At 52.4% G+C, this 16,470-nt stretch overlaps 7 protein-coding genes across 7 annotated transcripts; 4 read left to right on the forward strand and 3 right to left on the reverse strand.

The window, feature by feature from the left end:
- Positions 1-1,312: 1,312 nt before the first annotated feature.
- J4E92_000184 (uncharacterized protein) lies at positions 1,313-3,408 on the reverse strand (the record flags this gene model as incomplete). The annotated part of the gene is made up of 2 exons (XM_051491603.1): positions 1,313-3,217; positions 3,274-3,408. The coding sequence occupies 2 exons, from the start codon at positions 3,406-3,408 to the stop codon at positions 1,313-1,315; spliced, it is 2,040 nt and encodes a 679-aa protein (XP_051357115.1).
- Positions 3,409-4,527: 1,119 nt separating this feature from the next.
- Positions 4,528-5,052, reverse strand: J4E92_000185 (uncharacterized protein; the record flags this gene model as incomplete). The annotated part of the gene is made up of 1 exon (XM_051491604.1): positions 4,528-5,052. One exon carries the CDS (start codon positions 5,050-5,052, stop codon positions 4,528-4,530), a length of 525 nt encoding a protein of 174 aa, XP_051357116.1.
- Positions 5,053-5,970: 918 nt separating this feature from the next.
- Positions 5,971-7,599, reverse strand: J4E92_000186 (uncharacterized protein; the record flags this gene model as incomplete). Its single annotated transcript, XM_051491605.1, has 1 exon — positions 5,971-7,599. One exon carries the CDS (start codon positions 7,597-7,599, stop codon positions 5,971-5,973), a length of 1,629 nt encoding a protein of 542 aa, XP_051357117.1.
- Positions 7,600-7,816: 217 nt separating this feature from the next.
- J4E92_000187 (uncharacterized protein) lies at positions 7,817-9,005 on the forward strand (the record flags this gene model as incomplete). The annotated part of the gene is made up of 2 exons (XM_051491606.1): positions 7,817-8,377; positions 8,439-9,005. 2 exons carry the CDS (start codon positions 7,817-7,819, stop codon positions 9,003-9,005), a joined length of 1,128 nt encoding a protein of 375 aa, XP_051357118.1.
- Positions 9,006-9,778: 773 nt separating this feature from the next.
- J4E92_000188 (uncharacterized protein) lies at positions 9,779-11,840 on the forward strand (the record flags this gene model as incomplete). Its single annotated transcript, XM_051491607.1, has 6 exons — positions 9,779-9,883; positions 9,930-10,113; positions 10,169-10,376; positions 10,430-10,879; positions 10,928-11,450; positions 11,577-11,840. 6 exons carry the CDS (start codon positions 9,779-9,781, stop codon positions 11,838-11,840), a joined length of 1,734 nt encoding a protein of 577 aa, XP_051357119.1.
- A 556-nt stretch (positions 11,841-12,396) lies between these two features.
- J4E92_000189 (uncharacterized protein) lies at positions 12,397-13,824 on the forward strand (the record flags this gene model as incomplete). Its single annotated transcript, XM_051491608.1, has 1 exon — positions 12,397-13,824. The coding sequence occupies one exon, from the start codon at positions 12,397-12,399 to the stop codon at positions 13,822-13,824; it is 1,428 nt and encodes a 475-aa protein (XP_051357120.1).
- An 842-nt stretch (positions 13,825-14,666) lies between these two features.
- On the forward strand, positions 14,667-16,166 carry J4E92_000190 (uncharacterized protein; the record flags this gene model as incomplete). Its single annotated transcript, XM_051491609.1, has 1 exon — positions 14,667-16,166. The coding sequence occupies one exon, from the start codon at positions 14,667-14,669 to the stop codon at positions 16,164-16,166; it is 1,500 nt and encodes a 499-aa protein (XP_051357121.1).
- Positions 16,167-16,470: the final 304 nt, after the last annotated feature.

Consider the following 16,470-nt stretch of genomic DNA (forward strand, 5'->3'; position numbering starts at 1 on the left):
CATACTTCAGGGTATATAACCCTTGTCTACCGGTCCTTGACCGGTCCACATTCATGTCAAAAATGGAGAATTTTCACCATGCGCAGACAACAGAGGATCCCAGCTGGCTCGCCCAGTACTTCGTAGTACTCGGCCTTGGCGCCTATGCCACCACCCGCAATGATTCAGCTTCATCGGAATACTTTTACGCCAGCGAAGCTTGCTTAGCGCAGACGGCATACATGTATCGTCCAACCACCGCGAACATCAGTACGCTGTGTCTCATGGTGCTTGCAAAGTCGGTGGCTTATGCAACCTGCTGGGCTCTAGACACCAGCTGGAACGTTATGGGCCTCGTCGTTCGCTTGTCCATGATGATGGTATTACATAAAGAATGGATGACTGGATTTGACGAGCCAGCAATTGCTCACGAGAGACAAGCTCGGCGGAGGTTATGGGTGTTAGTAGTGTACATGGACATACAACTGTCGTTGATCACCGGTCAGCAATCGGTACTCCCGCAGGACGACTTCCCAAGGGAGACGGAACATTGCGCGCCAGCGACCTTGGAAGACTGCTTCGAATCCATTCTGCCCCGTTCGCTTTCCATCATACGTCACGTTCTTTCCCGGATCAACTCGGCGCATGACCAGATCACCTACGATGAAGCGGTACAATATGACCTCGAGATACGCCACCTGATGCGTCAAACGTCAGACTTGCCCGGTAGCGAACACCTACGATTAGCACTCGATCTCTTCTTTCGTCGTGCGCTATCAATCCTTCACGGACAGTACGCGATAGCCTATGATGCTCAGAGTCTATACCCGGTCTCACATTTGTCGTTTCTTGAGTGCAACCTTGCGACGATGGGGCACCACCAACTTTTCTTGTCGCTCCCGGGGCAAGGTACGGATCTGGCATTAGTTGCACAACCATACATGTTGGACTTCTTCGCAGCTGCACTGTCAACTTGTGTACAGCTCCTCGCCCCGGTCCCGCCCCCTGACTGCGCAAGGGTACTCAGCACTTTGCGGAGTTGTGTTGAGCTCATCGGAAAGGAAGAGAGCAGGTCGCTGTGCTTTCGCACTGGATACCACCTTCTCAGTGCCGTGTTCAACCTGACAGATAGGACATATTCTACCAGCCAATGAACAACCACCTCAGTAGCATAAGATAAAGAGTTAGAAAAGGCCCGTGGACTAGACATATCAATCCACAAGTCTTGTGCTCATAGTATTTCACCTTATGTTCATATCGTCGAAATGATGTCATAATATAAATTACTTGATTCCTTCACTATCTATATGACTACGAATTCGAAAGTAGTTCCCTACAACCGTCTTCGGTAGTGGCCAGTGCTGTTTCCACCAGTGATCTCGGTGTCCAACACGGCAACACTAAGTTCGGGCAGGTTGAAGCGGAACACACCATCGCTTCCGGCGGTGAGCATCATGTTGTTGGTCTTAACGATGTTGATGCCAGTGAAGGGGTCGTTGTACATGTATGGGTCGCCAACGGAGTTGGTAAGGTAAGTGAGGTTGGCCATCGTACCCGGAGCAACGCCCTGGAATTGAACGCTTACAGGAACGTCAGCATGGTCGGTGGTGTTGTAGACAGCACCCTTCCAGACCATGGCACCGTTGCGGTTCTCGTCGTAACCAGCACCCCAGTAGAGGGGTCCGTAGGAGGTGTTGGAGTGGGTGGGGAGAGTGTGAGAGATCGAGTGGTGGGCGAAAAGACTCCAGCAGTACCAGGTGACGGCCTTGGTGGTGCGCTTCGGGTCTGCATCGAACTGGATGAGCGTGATGGGCCACTGGAAGCGGTTGTTGTTCTTCAAGACGGGGGCGTAGAAGGTACCGGGAATGCGGTCAGAGTTGCGCTCGTATCCGATCAGAGAGACGGCTTCACCGACGGCACCCTGCCACCATGGGTAGGGGTACAAGTCACCCTCCCAGCGAATACCGCCGTTGACATGGGTGGCGGCGACCTCACCGACAATGTGGCCGGCGTCGTTGTCGAATCGGTTGAATTCGTAAACAAGCTCATCAGGCTCGCGGTACGGGTGGTAGTCACCAAGCGCGTCGAGAGGCAGAATCTGGCCGTTGTCCTCGTTGGGTCCGTGGATCGGAGGGTCTCCGGCAGGGTCGCTAGATGCGGCTGAAGCAATGACCTGAATGTGAGGGTAGGCCTTGCTGATGGCGTTGTAGAACATGGGGAAACGGTATGCTCGGTAAGACTCCCAACCACCGGGGAAGCCAGCGAGCCAGTCCTCGTTACCGACCTCGACGTAGTTCAGCTCAAAGGGCTCAGGGTGTCCGAGCTCAGCGCGGCGTGCACCCCAAGTAGAGTTGGCAGGACCGCAAACGAACTCAATCTCGTCAAGAGCATCCTTGACGAAGGGCGCGAGGTCTCCCTGGGGCGTAACACCACCGTCCAAGTCAAGACCGGCCCAGACACCCAGAACGATCTCGAGACCCATGTCCTCAGACCACTCAAGGTACTCCATGAGACCAAGACCGTGAGTCTGCTGGTATCCCCATACACCCTGGAATCCAGGACGGTATCGCAGAGGACCAAGAGAGTCTTTCCAGTCCCAGTAAGAATCGTTCCTGAGACCCTCAAGCATGTTACCGCCTGGGAATCGGAGGAGCTTAGGGTTCATGTCGGCGAGAGCCTCAGCAATGTCGACACGGAGACCATTCTTGCGGCCCTTGTAGGTCGGTGGGAAGAGGGAGATGAGGTTGAAGTCCAGTGCGCTGGCTGCGGCACCGTCGAAAGTGATAGAGAAGGTGTTGTTGGAGTTGGGCGCAGCCATTTCGGGAACGATCTCGAAGGTGTGCTCGGTCCAGTCGTCTGCAACGGACTTGGATGGCACTTCAACGGATGCAAATACATCGCTGGTCAAGTTTGATTCCAGCGATGCAGTGAAGACACCGCTGTACGCACCCTTGACCCAGAAAGATCCGGTGTAGGTCTGCGGACGGACGTCCATACCCCAGTAGCCCTCGTTCTTGAAGCCAATCTTTCCGGTGGCATAGCTTCCATTTCCAGCTGAGACGCGCATGGATGCCGGCAACTGCTCAGACAGCGGCTCGTCTAGCATTTGAATGCTAAGTTGAGCGCCATTGACGCTGAAGTAGTGGTCCGTGGAAACGCTGTAGTTCTGGCTGTACTGGAAAGCACGGTTCTGGATCAACTCAGCGTAGATGCCACCATCGCCGGAGTTGTTGATATCCTGAGGAACTGTCAGTATATGGCATTCTGGCATAGATGATGATAACAAAAACTTACCTCGTGAAGGAAGCCATAGCCGTAAGAGTGACCAAACGCGCCGGTTTGATTGCCTCCAGAGTTCTGGACAATAATGTCGGCAGCAAGCGCAGACGTGGCGCAGGCCGCAGCTGCAATCCCTTTGAGAAACACCATCTTTGCGATCAAAAGACGATGAATTGCTGATCTCCCAAAAAACGGTCCACTCTGGCTGACCTTATACCTTCACTCATATCCCGGTTCACTAACCGTTCCCCAACATCGCGGGTCTCCAGCCATGCCAGGCCTTGGCCACGGGAAGAATCAAGAGCAGTGTGCATACATGGGCCGGTACAATCGTCATGATATTTCCCGGATCGATGGCGTGTAGGCGAAAGAGCTTGTGTAGCGCCACCCGTCATTGGAGGATTCAGGCGTAGACGAGCGGAAGAATTGGATGAAGTCGAGGGTTAGTTCCTGACGATCCATGCATCCATGCCGGCGGATGCAGCGACCCCTCTCGAGTGACGTTATGCGATGTCCGACATCTTGGCTGATGGGAATGGCGGCGCATGTCCAATACTTCTATCCACGGTGCGTGCATGGCATTGCAGATGTTCGGTCGCGGCGTCCGCAAGAGCAATTGCATCGTCTTCAACTGCTGTCCAGCTGCTTGTGGAGCTGAATTGGTGTCATAAGGCGTCTCCACTTGCCGAGGCTAGGGAAAGAACCTGGGGCAGGCTGGGGTCTCCGCTCAATCGCAGCTCGGTGCTTTCGCCGTCAAATGTCGTGTCGGCCTCATGCGCGGCTAAATTGCTACTTTGGCACTAGCGTGTCCCAGCCTCCGAGCGGTACGAGATGAGACGGTTTGGCGCCCAGGGATCCTGCTCTTGTCTGAACACTAAAGATGCCCACGACAGTAAAGCGCGGGAACTTCCAATGTGAAGTGATGGAGTAATCCGAGGTGGGCATGTCAGCGCTTCGATGGTTCGGGTGAGCGTTCTCCGCTGTGGAAGATTCTGCTCTGTGGGGTAATGCACCGACACTTGCTCGAGCAGCAGCACTATCTGCTTGATTAGTCTGATTAGTGACAAAAGCAAAGGCCAAGAATGAAGAGATGTGGTAAGCATGCTGAAGTTTTCTAAACAAACAGTGAATACCTGGTCTCAATGTCGCGCTCCCTAGAAAGTCGAAATCTCGATGTCGCAAGCCAGTGCTGTATCGTCCCATTACCCGCTCAGAAATACATCCGTTTAGCCTTATTGCACACCGATGCCTTTCTTCCTCTGTATACTGTCATCGAAAAGGATCAGCCTCTTGCGCGCTATCTCTCTTGACATTGCCCTGGTTCTCCTTCTCAACCCAAGCCGCCGTGCCACTGACGCTCACCACTACACAGCCCATGATTTCGCTTTCCCGAATATCCAATCCAACAATGGCATTCGCACCCTTGCTTATGGCCTCTTTCACAAGCCTGTCGATGGCTTGATCGCGCGCCTGGTATACGATACTCGTCACACTCTTGGCCTCTCCCCAACTGCTGTTGAAACTGCTTGCGATGTTCTTAATGAAGGATTTCGGGTCTTTGCGCGTCGCGCTTGTAGTTCCGTGGACGGCACCGAGGACGCGAATGACGCGATGGCCGGGCAGGTCGGACGTCGTTGATGTCAAGACGGCGGGTGTGCGACTTTGAGGTGCTTCAGTATCGATCGCTAGAGGCGTTGATGATGGCTGCTGAGGCATGGTGCCTTTTGAGTGGGGATGCCAGCTGGGCATGCGGTTGGGAGGGACCATCATGGTCGAGCGACGGTTGGTCAACATGTTGTTGATTGATGTGGTAAGGTAACAGAGGCGAATGGAAGTAGAGCTCTTGGTGTACGATACGACTCAAAACGTAAGTATCAACGAAGAGCTGATGTAGTTGATATATGTGTAGTATATGATGTTCGAATTGGGCAGACAACAGGGCGCGACGATCGATCAATATATCCGAAGAGCACCTTCAATGACGTCCATCGGGTTGCGAAACACCTGAGGATCATGCCTCCCCATGGGCTGTCATCCAGGCATAGTTCCTAGACGTCTAAGCCACCATGACAGCTGCTAAGACGGGCTGGAATGCCGTCCAGCCAAATTTCTGCAGGTGACGGAGATTAAACCGCCTTTTGCGACTGAACATTTGCTATGGAAACGCGGAGTGGGATTCCGCACTTGAGTTCGCGATGAGGTTCGGGCAGGTCGAGTCGAGGTATGAAACATGCGAGGTTGCGGGGCTACACCTCTGGTTTCAGATGCACCGCTGATACATGGATGATGCGTGAACACCGATTTTGACAATGCCAGAATCTCTTCGTATCTCGGTGCGCAATGCCGTTATATGCGCATTTGTGTGATCCTTATCGCCACATGCGGTGCATGGGCAAGGCTTCCGCGAGGCTTTTGTTTTTGAAGCCTTCTTGGTCATTACCGAGGCTTACCAGAGGGTGTGGTTGCTCATCGAGCAATGGAATCTACTGACATGCTGATTCTTGACCAAGTTCTTTCGTTGTCTCGTTGGTGTTAGGTAGAGTGCAGCTGGTAGTGTTGTTTGGTGTATGTGATGCAATCGCCTAATCCCACGTGCAGGTGGGTCACGATGACGTCCCGATGCGGTTGACACAGCAGGCGCCATCGGCCGTTTCGCATCTTCATTTCTCGAGGCTACATCTACAGAAGCTTTCTATCTCAGTAGATCAATACTTAAGCTTTGTACACCTGCTTTCCCTCAAACCATGTTTCCAAGACCTTGGCTTTGAGCAACTCTTCCCCCTTCCACTCCATGTCTACCACGCAAAGGTCTGCCATCTTGCCGACCGCCAAACTACCTACACGGTCGTCTGCAAAAGAGGAATATGCTGCGCCTTGGGTAACAGCTGCCACTGCTTGTGTCAACTCAAGGCGGAAGTTTTCATTGACAGGCGCGTCTCCAGCATCCGGCTGTCTCGCCGACTTGCGCGTGGTAGCGATGTACAAATTCGGCAACGGCGCGTAGGGTGCGGTAGGTGTGTCTGAGCCGATGGCAAGTGTTGCACCGTGATCCGAGAAGTCAGAGTACGCAAAGGCTCGCTTCACGCGTTCTGGACCAAGAAGCTTCGGCCACGCACGGAGGATAGCAGGGTCTGAGTGAACTGGTTGAATGCTTGCTGTTATGCCGAGCTGACCAAGTCGCTTCGCGTCTTCCGGTGCGGTGAGTTCGAGATGCTCGATACGGTGCCTCTGGTCTTGTTTTCCATATCTTTCCAGCACATTGACAGCATTATGAACAGCCTGATCACCTATTGCGTGCAACGCGCATTGAAGTCCGCCTTCGATCGCCTTCTTCACGACAGGATCAAGCATCTCCGGTGTCCAGATCGGACCCTCAAAATGGCCGTTTGAGGTATAGGGTTCTGCTAGCGCTGCAGTACACGCATCGATCACCCCGTCACAGATGACCTTGATACCAACGACCCTCAGATCAGGGCTAGTGTTCTTGTTGAACTCCTGGCTCAGCTGGATAGCTCGCTCAACTTGTCGCAGGCGATGTTCTTCGCCATCGCCAGGCATAATGCACCAGTGCGCAGCCACACGCATTGGTAGTCCTTCGGTAGATCGCAGGGAAAGTATAGCTTCCCATGCACTCTCATCCATCGCCATATCGATGCATCCTGTGCAGCCAACAGCATGATACGCCTTGATTGCAGTCCTCAAGGCCGCCATCTTCTCATCAAGAGGTGTGACCTTTGCAAGCCACGGCCAAACGATAAGTAATACGCAAGCTTCGCTAAGAAGCCCCGACGCGTTGCCATCTGAATCTCTTTCAATCGTTCCACCAGCAGGAGTCTCCATTTCTTGAACCCCCATCTCTTTCAACGCCGCGCTATTGCACCAGCACGAATGAATATCTTTGGAGTCTATGTAGATCGGTCTGGGATCTAGGTCGTCTAACATGCTCGCTTTGGCCTCCCCATTGGTCATCGAGTGCATCCAGCCTTTGCACATTATGCGCGGTTTATCTGGATTCGCTTTTGCGTACTTTAAGATGCGGGCGCGAATCTCCTCTAGATCCTTGGCGTGGTCCAAGTCCACTTTGTGCAACGATTGTCCAAGCATGAGGAAATGCATGTGAGAATCGATGAACCCAGGAAGTACATGTTTTCCGCCAAGATCGCTCACTTTTGCACCAGCATTGCAGAGTTCTTGGACTTCGGAGTCCTCAGAGCTTCCGATGAAGCTAATCTTGCCATCTTGAATGGCTAACGTCGTATGGAATTGTGCCTCGGATTGCGCTGCGCCGCTGTTGAAGAAGCGACCGTTGGTGAAGACAGTGGTGTTTTGAGATCGAGACATGACTGGATGTTTGAGGCGGGAGGATTTGTGTTGCGGAATGAGGGGTACCGTATCAGATGAGCATGCATCTCGAGTCTTAGATCCGATGCATCGCCGTAGCTGCCCCCACTACTTAACGCCTTATCACCTCGCGCCCTACGCGCCTTACCTTGATATTGACTATCCCTCCCGATATCGCTTCGCGGTTCGAGAAGAATCAGGATCGTTGAGCGCAGCCATGGCGACTACCACAGCGCATGTGCCGGACCAGACGACATGCGAGGAAGCCCGAGATGGCGCCGCCGCTTATCTGCAGTCGCGTCTCTCGGCGAAAGACCGTATCGCTGATGAGACCTTCGAGATCCCTATTATCGATCTAACGCCTTCATTCTCTGCTTCTCTTGAGGACCGCCAGGCGGTTGCTGCACAAATTCGTCGAGCCTGCACCACCTCTGGGTTCTTCTACATTAGCAATCATCGCATACCAGGATCAGCCTGTGATGGCATCTTGCATCAGGCTGATCGCTTCATGCATGAACTGCCGCTGAGCAAGAAAGAGACTTTGCATCTGAAGAACAACAAATTTGGCTTGGGTTGGGAGCCGAGCGAGTATACATCCATCGCTGGTGATAAGGAGGAGAAGGAAGTCTTCAACTTCGCATACGAAGAGCGCCTAGACTTTTCTGGTGGCGATGGCAAATACAAGAATCTTGACGGGTCAACAGAGAAGAGCAACATGTGGCCTGATGAACAAGACCTGCCGGGCTTTTATGAAAACGTCCGTAAATACTATGGTGCTGTGAGTCAAATTCGCCAGAGGTGCTTATTACGTAGTAGGCAGACATGCTCACCGTTACTAGGTCCTTGATCTCGCCCGCCACTTGTTTCGCCTCTTTGCGCTCTCACTGGATCTCCCCGAAGATTACTTCGACTCCATGACGACACACCCTGGGGGTATTGCACGACTTCTGTACTACCCGCCTCCCAAAACCCCTCTCACTAACAATCTTACGCCAACTCAAGAAGCGCAGATCGGCCTCGGCGCGCACTCAGATTACGAGTGCTTCACACTGCTGCTCGCATCGACCGTGCCCGGCCTCGAGATCTTGAAACCTTCCGGCGAATGGTATATCGCTCCGCACATCCCTGGTACCCTCATCGTGAATGTTGCCGACTTCCTCATGCGCTGGACGAATGGATTGTATAAGAGCACGGTGCATCGCGTCGTAAACCGAACGGCGGAGGCGAGGTACAGTGTACCATTCTTCTTTTCGGTGAACTATGACACGGTGATTGAGACGTTGCCGACATGCCTGAAAGAGGGCGAGGAGAGTCCCTACAAGCCAATCCGAGCGGGAGAATACATTCTGGAGAGGTTAAACGCGACGACGGCATATGGCGCAGGCTTTCAGCAGAAAGAGGAGTGATATTTGTAACACGAAAACGACATTCAGTCTTGCGATTGTGAGCAAAAGTGTGGGATTGTAGGGAGGCAAAGGACGCGACGCGTCGCGTCGCGACATGCCGGCTAAATGACATCATTCGCGCTACTGTCGCAAGTAAGTTCCAGGAGCCCTCTCAACGCCTCGACGTGAACGTCTACAACAATAGCCCAGTATTCCCAACAATGTAGCGGCCTTAACCACTTGATGATGCACAAAATCCCGAACTGCTAATCTTCCATTAGCAGCATAGTTCAGTTTGAGGCCCAGCTCAAGTTGGGAATCTAGTATCGCTCGAGTTCGTCCGGAAATTGTCCATCTTCGCCGCCCGATTCGAGATGATAACACTAAGCAGTGTTTCAACGTTCGTCTGAACGCATCTTCGGAATCTTTCTACGAAGAGCATCTTACTATGAATTTGGAGTCTTGTAGGACAATACGCGGAGATGCTTCTTCAGGGTCTAGTTCGCGAGGCAGCCAACTCCCGAGCTCAATCCCGTGCAGAACCTTGCTCGACCTGCCATATTAACACCTAGATGAACACGGCTTACTACTATCAGGTTGGTAGTCTCTGCGTTGGTGTCTCTCGCGTTTTCGACGAATGAGATGCGTCACTTTCGTGCTGATGCGACCGAGCCATCTTGGTGCTCAGTGGCCGACGCGCACAACGGTAACGGGACAGATACAAAAACCACCAAAACAAGTTCCAGAGAGTTTCAAAACAGTTACCGACGTAAAGACGACTATAGCAATTCCCTATGCCAGCTCCGAAGCGTAGAAAGACCGGCGGTGCGGAGATGAAGGCGAAGAACAAGACCACCGAGCGAAAGCCGCTCCCAGTGACCGTTCTTTCCGGATTTCTGGTAAGCAACAGCTGAGGAATGTGAAGATTGAGACTGACAACATTAGGGCAGTGGAAAGACAACCTTGCTTCGGCACATCCTACAGTCGCCGGACCATGGGTTGCGCATCGCCGTCATTGTCAACGATATGGCATCAGTCAACGTCGACGCAAACCTTGTTAGTCGTGGCAACAACAAGAACAGTAATGGAGAGATACGTCTAAAGGAGAAGGTCGTGCAAATGGAGAATGGTGAGACAATGACTGTACGAACCTCATGCGAGACATACGCTAACTTCTCATTCAGGCTGCATTTGCTGCACATTGCGAAGCGACTTACTTGTTGAACTAGCCCGCCTGGCTTGGTCCGAGAACGCATTTGATCATGTAATCATCGAGAGCTCCGGTATCAGTGAGCCACAACAAGTGGCGGAGACCTTCACAACCGAGCTTACTGAGGCAATGATCGACGCCGAGGGACTGGAACCTGAGGAGAAGGAAGTCTTTGCTAAAGTGTAAGTCGAACCCAAGGCGGTGGTTCAACACAGTAGCTTACCAATGTTCACAGCGCGAAGATCGGTGGGCTGAAGAGCATTGCGACCGTCGATACCATGGTCACCGTCGTGGACGCGTTCCGCTTCTTTTCCGAATTTGACACGGCCGAGTTCCTGCAAGACCGCTTCGGGCGCGATGAAGTCCCAGATGAGGACCAGCGAACCATATCCGATCTCTTCGCGGACCAAATCGAGTTTGCCAATGTTATCATCATCAACAAGATCGATAGAGCAGACAAGGCAACCCTGGGGCGCGTCCGAGCATACATCAAGTCACTAAACCCGAAGGCGAAGATCATTGAAGCCAGGTACTCCAAGGTGGACGTTCGCGAGATGCTCAATACGGGCGTGTTCAACTTCGGCGAGGCTGTCGCAAGCGTTGGATGGCTCCAGTCGTTGCATGAAATGACCGTCATGGACGTCTCGGGAAGAAAGCGTGTCGCACCCAAGCCGGAGACGCTTGAGTAAGTCACTCGGTACCGGAAGCTTCGCTCATGCTGACCTGGATTTAGATATGGCATCGGCTCTTTCGTATATCGCGCTCGCAGACCATTCGACCCAATGAAGCTGTACCGGCTTATCCAGGGCAAGTTCATCTTGCTGCAAGACGAGGCAGAAGACGTCGCCGATGCCGAAGAGGATGAGGAAGAAGAAGAAGAAGACGGTGATGATGGCAACGACAACGCCATCGATGGTTCATCCGAATCTGGAAAAGCCAGCGCGTCCGAAGATGATTCCGACAAGGTCAGCGATGACGACGAAGAAATTCCCCAAATGGATGACAAGGAAATTCTGGCCAACAAGAAGGCTTGCCCTTACTTCAGCGGCCTACACAGAAGCAAGGGTCTCTTCTGGCTCGCCACGCGTCCTAATCAGATGGGCTCGTGGAGTACTGCAGGCGCAATGCTGACACTCGGCTCTGAGATGCCGTGGTTCTGCTGCGTGTCCGAAGAAGACTGGGGCGCCGACGAAGACACCCTGAAGGCTATCAGGAACGACTTCGAGGGTGGTGAGTATCCTATTCACGAAGTACTTGTGAGACATCCACTAACTTCGCATGTCAATATTTAGAGTGGGGCGACCGCAGACAAGAAATGGTAAGATTGATCGCTGTACGAACTGCATGTGAAACAAATACTGACTCTCTACACCAATCTTTAGGTATTCATCGGAGAGAAGCTTGACGTCGACGGGTTGACAAAGATGCTTGACGCTTGCCTTTTGACGAAAAAGGAGATGAAGAAATGGGAGAAAGTCATGCATGACGATTCGTTGGACGATGACGAGAAGGAAGAGACTCTGCAGGAAATGTGGGACGACGGCTACTGGGCCGAGTGGCCGCGGGCGCAGGATGAAGAGGAAAACGACCATGGCCACGATCACTCTCATGACCACGGCCATCATCAACACGCCCACAGGCATTGATCGATGATATGGACGGTGGTGGTGTCCAGTTGCGGAAAGAGCAAGAAGCGCTAATCATGACGTCATCGCGCGACAGCCATCCGACCGATCGGAGGACAACATGAAGGGTCTCCTCTTAGCTTCTTTCTTACATACAATTGCAACTCGGCTTTTGTTCTATAATGAGACAATGTTATCTGCACCCTATTAAATCCTGAGATCATTGGTCACGGTAATCAGGCCGTCAATCTGTGTGCCGATACCAGGGGCTGAACCGGTTGCTGGTCCCCGCAACGCCTGGCTCACGTTGCTGTTGCGCTGATGAGTCGGTCTACCCCAACGAATATCCGCATTTCGGAAGAATTATATTGATCTCCTCGCTGTTCTTCAATCCCCCAATCGTTATGTCAACTGGGCAGTTTCCTACAGTGCTTTCCGGAAGCGGTCGCGGAGCCTCCCTCCGCTTCGAGAACGGCAGTCCTTCCTTTCAATCCTTCTTAGACAAGAAGCATATCTTATAAGGATGTTTTTTGTCGCCTGGTAATCTTCTTCAATACACCCTTCATCTATATTCAGCATGTCGCTGCGTTCATTGTTGATCGGATTGGCACTGGCCGGCTCAGGCTTTTCGCTGGTGTCGCAAGATGGGCAAACAGGCCGCCTACCAGCTATGGGATGGAGTACATGGAACGAGTACGAATGCGCCATCAACGAGACCGTTATCCTGGAAGTCGCTGAACTTCTCATCTCTCTTGGTTTGAAAGACCTCGGCTACAATTATGTGAACATAGATGATTGTTGGTCCGACAAATCTAACCAACGCGACAACGGCACAGGAAGGATCCGTCCTGACTATGCCAAGTTCCCGGGTGGCATCAAACATACAGCAGACGAGGTCCATAAGCTCGGGTTGAAAGTCGGCATCTACGGTGATGCTGGCGACACAACATGCGGTGGATATGCTGGCTCACTGGGACACGAAGAAGTAGATGCCAGGACCTTTGCCGATTGGGGCATCGACTGTAAGCTATTATCACTCAAAGCAGTTTTTCATTACTCATACTGGTTAGACCTTAAGTACGATAATTGCGCTGTGCCTGACGAATGGGACGACGAGTACCGATGGTGGCCAGAGAATTGGTTGGGAGGTCCGCCAGCCGAAGACCAAAGCGCCGGCGGGGACGGTGAAGCTCGCCCTGTCCCAGCACCCACAGACTACCATTGGACGACTTCGAAGAGCTTCACGCGGTACAAGACCATGAGTGATGCCCTCCTCGCAACAAATCGTACGATTGAATACTCGCAATGTGCCTGGGGCCATGCCCACATCGAGCAATGGGGTAACGCGACTGGCCATAGCTGGCGCATGTGGGGAGACATCTACCCAGAGTGGTACGACAAACATCAGTATTCTTGGGGCATTATGCCAATCCTCAACCATGCATCCTTCTTCAACAACGATACCGACTTCTGGGGTCATGGCGACTGGGACATGCTTGAAGTTGGCAATGGAAACCTCACCCTACAAGAGAGTCGATCTCACTTCGCCCTCTGGGCTGCTCTGAAGTCGCCTCTAATCATCGGGACCCCTCTTCACGGCATCGAGCCGAAAATCTTGGAGATTCTGAGCAACGGGGAGCTCATCGACTTCAATCAAGATTCAGTCTTTGGTGCTGCAGCCAAACCGTACAAGTGGGGTATCAACGCCGACTGGACTTGGAACCAAACGCATCCCGCTGAGTATTGGAGTGGGCGGTCTTCCAAAGGTGTGTATGTGTTTGCATTGAATACACTGAATGCGACACATACCAAGGCCATCGACTTCGCGGAGGTGCCCGAGTTGGATGCGGAGGCTGAATACACCGTGTTCGACTCATGGACTGGCAAAAAGCAGGGGAACTTCAAAGGACGGTACGAAGCAGTTGTTGAGTCGCATGACACCGCGATTATCCGACTCGTTGAGACGAGCGATGTTGAGTATGGCGCGTCGCACTATCAGCTGTGAGGACAACGCGACGGTTTACGCGAACCCGACGCGTCATGGTATTGTAGTATCGTCACTAGGGGTGGCTACAACTTCTGTCGCATGCTATAAAATGTTTGAGCTAGACATATCCATTGCCTTAAAGACTGTCTCGTTGTTGGGATTTGGTAGCACATATGCGACAAGGACTATGGCCACCCCTGGTGTTGTGTCGTTCTGATGACGTGTTCGGATAATTCATTCCGGGCAGGAACGCGTTGTTGCCGAGCCACCTTCGCGGCAGTCCCTTCTCTCCCTAACAACTCTACTTGCACAGCTTCTGACGCGCACAATCCGCACTTGAACTATCGATTCCTGAAACCGACGCTCTTCAGATAAGTGCGCCTCGTAGCACTCGACGCACGATGGAGCCCTATCACTACCGGCCACTAAAGCACCCCAGCGATATAAGGCTTCTTCATCTTCACTCAGCTGCGCACTTCGAAGACCCAATTCAGATCGAGGTAGACCACTGCGCAAGGCTGTCACCAGCTGCGAAATTAAGTTTCGACCTTGACGCTGCCTATCACGACGCCCAAAATGAATTAACAAAAGCACACAACGAGTTAGAAGCCGGCAAAACCTTTCAGCACTTTGCGAATCGCGATCTCGCGCGGTCGCGTACCGATGATACACATCATGCGAAAAGCCGGGCCCACGCCTATGAGGTTGCGAAGGCGAAATTCGAAGAGCATTCTACAAGTTACTTGGCGCGACGCGAAGAAGACGCTTCAGAAGCCACTAGATCACCCCGTTGGAATCCGCACTACGAGGCGATATCATACGCTTGGGGCATTGACATGACCACCGAGACGATATCCGTCATGGAAGAAGATGGAGAACTCAAGTCACTTCGAGTGCGCCAAAACGTGGCCGACATGCTGCGGTATCTGCGAAGACCATCAATCTACCGTTTGCTCTGGATAGATTCAATTACCATCAATCAGGCCGATTTGGAAGAGAAAGAGAGCCAAGTCAAACAGATGGGAGCCATATATGCGGACGCTAGGCGTGTTGTGATCTGGCTGGGGCCACAGCGAGATAGCGAGCACTTGATTCACACCGACACCGGGGCTGGTCGTAGTAGTTTCCAAAGGTACAGACTGGAGCCTTCTCTGGGTCTCCTCAAACTCCCTTGGTTCCATCGTCGATGGGTTATTCAGGAGACTGGACTCGCGCCAGAAGCGATATTGACGCGTGGCACAAAGTCGATCGAGTTCCAAGAATTCGTGCGTCGCATTGAACGCCTACAGCGGCCATCCGACGCTGCTTCAACTGCATTCACACCCGATGACAGAGTAGTAGTCGATCGCCTCCGTGCTATGGCAAATCTACAAGCTTCAAGCCGAGGACAGTTTCTTCCCAGGGGGCTGATGGATCTCCTGCTCAGCTTTCCTGACGCAAAGTGCTCAGATGATCGCGATATACTTTACGCGTTCAGCAGTCTCAGTATAGCCCCGCTCCCCATCAGCTACCATATGACTGCCGAGGAACTCTACATGAATTTCGCCCACTTGGAAGCTATACAGAATCCGTCGATTCTATTGAGTGTTGCCGGTGCTCATCCCACATCGTCGAAGTTCCTACCCTCATGGACGCCTGACTGGCGTGCGCAGCCTATCTACGAACCAAACACCAATCGGAGTTTCGACAGTGCTTACAAACCCAAGATCAAATGCAACCAATTAATCATGCGCGACGGAAAAACTTTGAGCGTCATGGCAAAGCAAATGGACAAGGTCGCAAGAGTAAGCACGTCTCACACATTTGAGGCTTGGGCACGACTCTGCACTACTTACAATAGTGAACCCTCGATTGCCGAGAACATTCCAGAGCTCGATTTACTGAAGGCGCTGACACGTTCACGTGGCGGTCTCCCGAAACTGTCGTCCGATCAGCATGCTACACTTGTTCTGTATCTGGGTTCAAGTTCAAGTAATGACGAGCCACCGCCAAAATTTGTCGAGCGATTCATTACTGAGTCTGAAAAAGCCATGATTGGCAGAACGTGCTTCATCACTGCAGACGGCGCTATTGGTACGGGGCCAGAGCGGATAAAAGCAGGCGATGTTCTGCTTCGGATTCCTGACAGTCCTAGCTTCACTGCTCTGCGTCCACGATACCAGAGCGGTTCAATACAGCTTCAGCGCGAAGTAGAGCTCGATCCTGGGTCTGATCATGCGCCACCTTCTATCGATCTTCCTCCTGGCTTCTGTCATGAGTATACCGTGGTGGGCGACTGTCACGTTCCTCGGCTCGTTCGCACTGGTCCTGACCGATCTGCACTTGGTCTAGAGGACCTCACTCTCTTCAATATCATTTGATCTGTCAAGGTTACAATTCGATAGAATCTCGCTCGGAACTTCGCTACGTAGGCCTAGAAAAGGTTATGCGGCAGTGCATACAGCTACCGCCAGCAGCGCATTTCAGCACATGGCCTAGCCACTCCTAGTGGCTATGATTCTTGTCGCAATCTTCGGTCTTTCTTAAGGTGGAAGTATACATCGCCTTAAGAGGTACTTACATGTTGAGTTTTAAGGACGTGTATGCTACAAAATGCGATACCAAATGCGCCACAATCCTAGCCGCCCCTGATGTAGCTTCAGATCCGCGTTACGTCACTAGCGA

This window comes from Alternaria infectoria (genome assembly GCF_024043175.1).
Source record: "Alternaria infectoria strain BMP 0036 chromosome Unknown scaffold_1, whole genome shotgun sequence".
Taxonomy (NCBI): domain Eukaryota; kingdom Fungi; phylum Ascomycota; class Dothideomycetes; order Pleosporales; family Pleosporaceae; genus Alternaria; species Alternaria infectoria.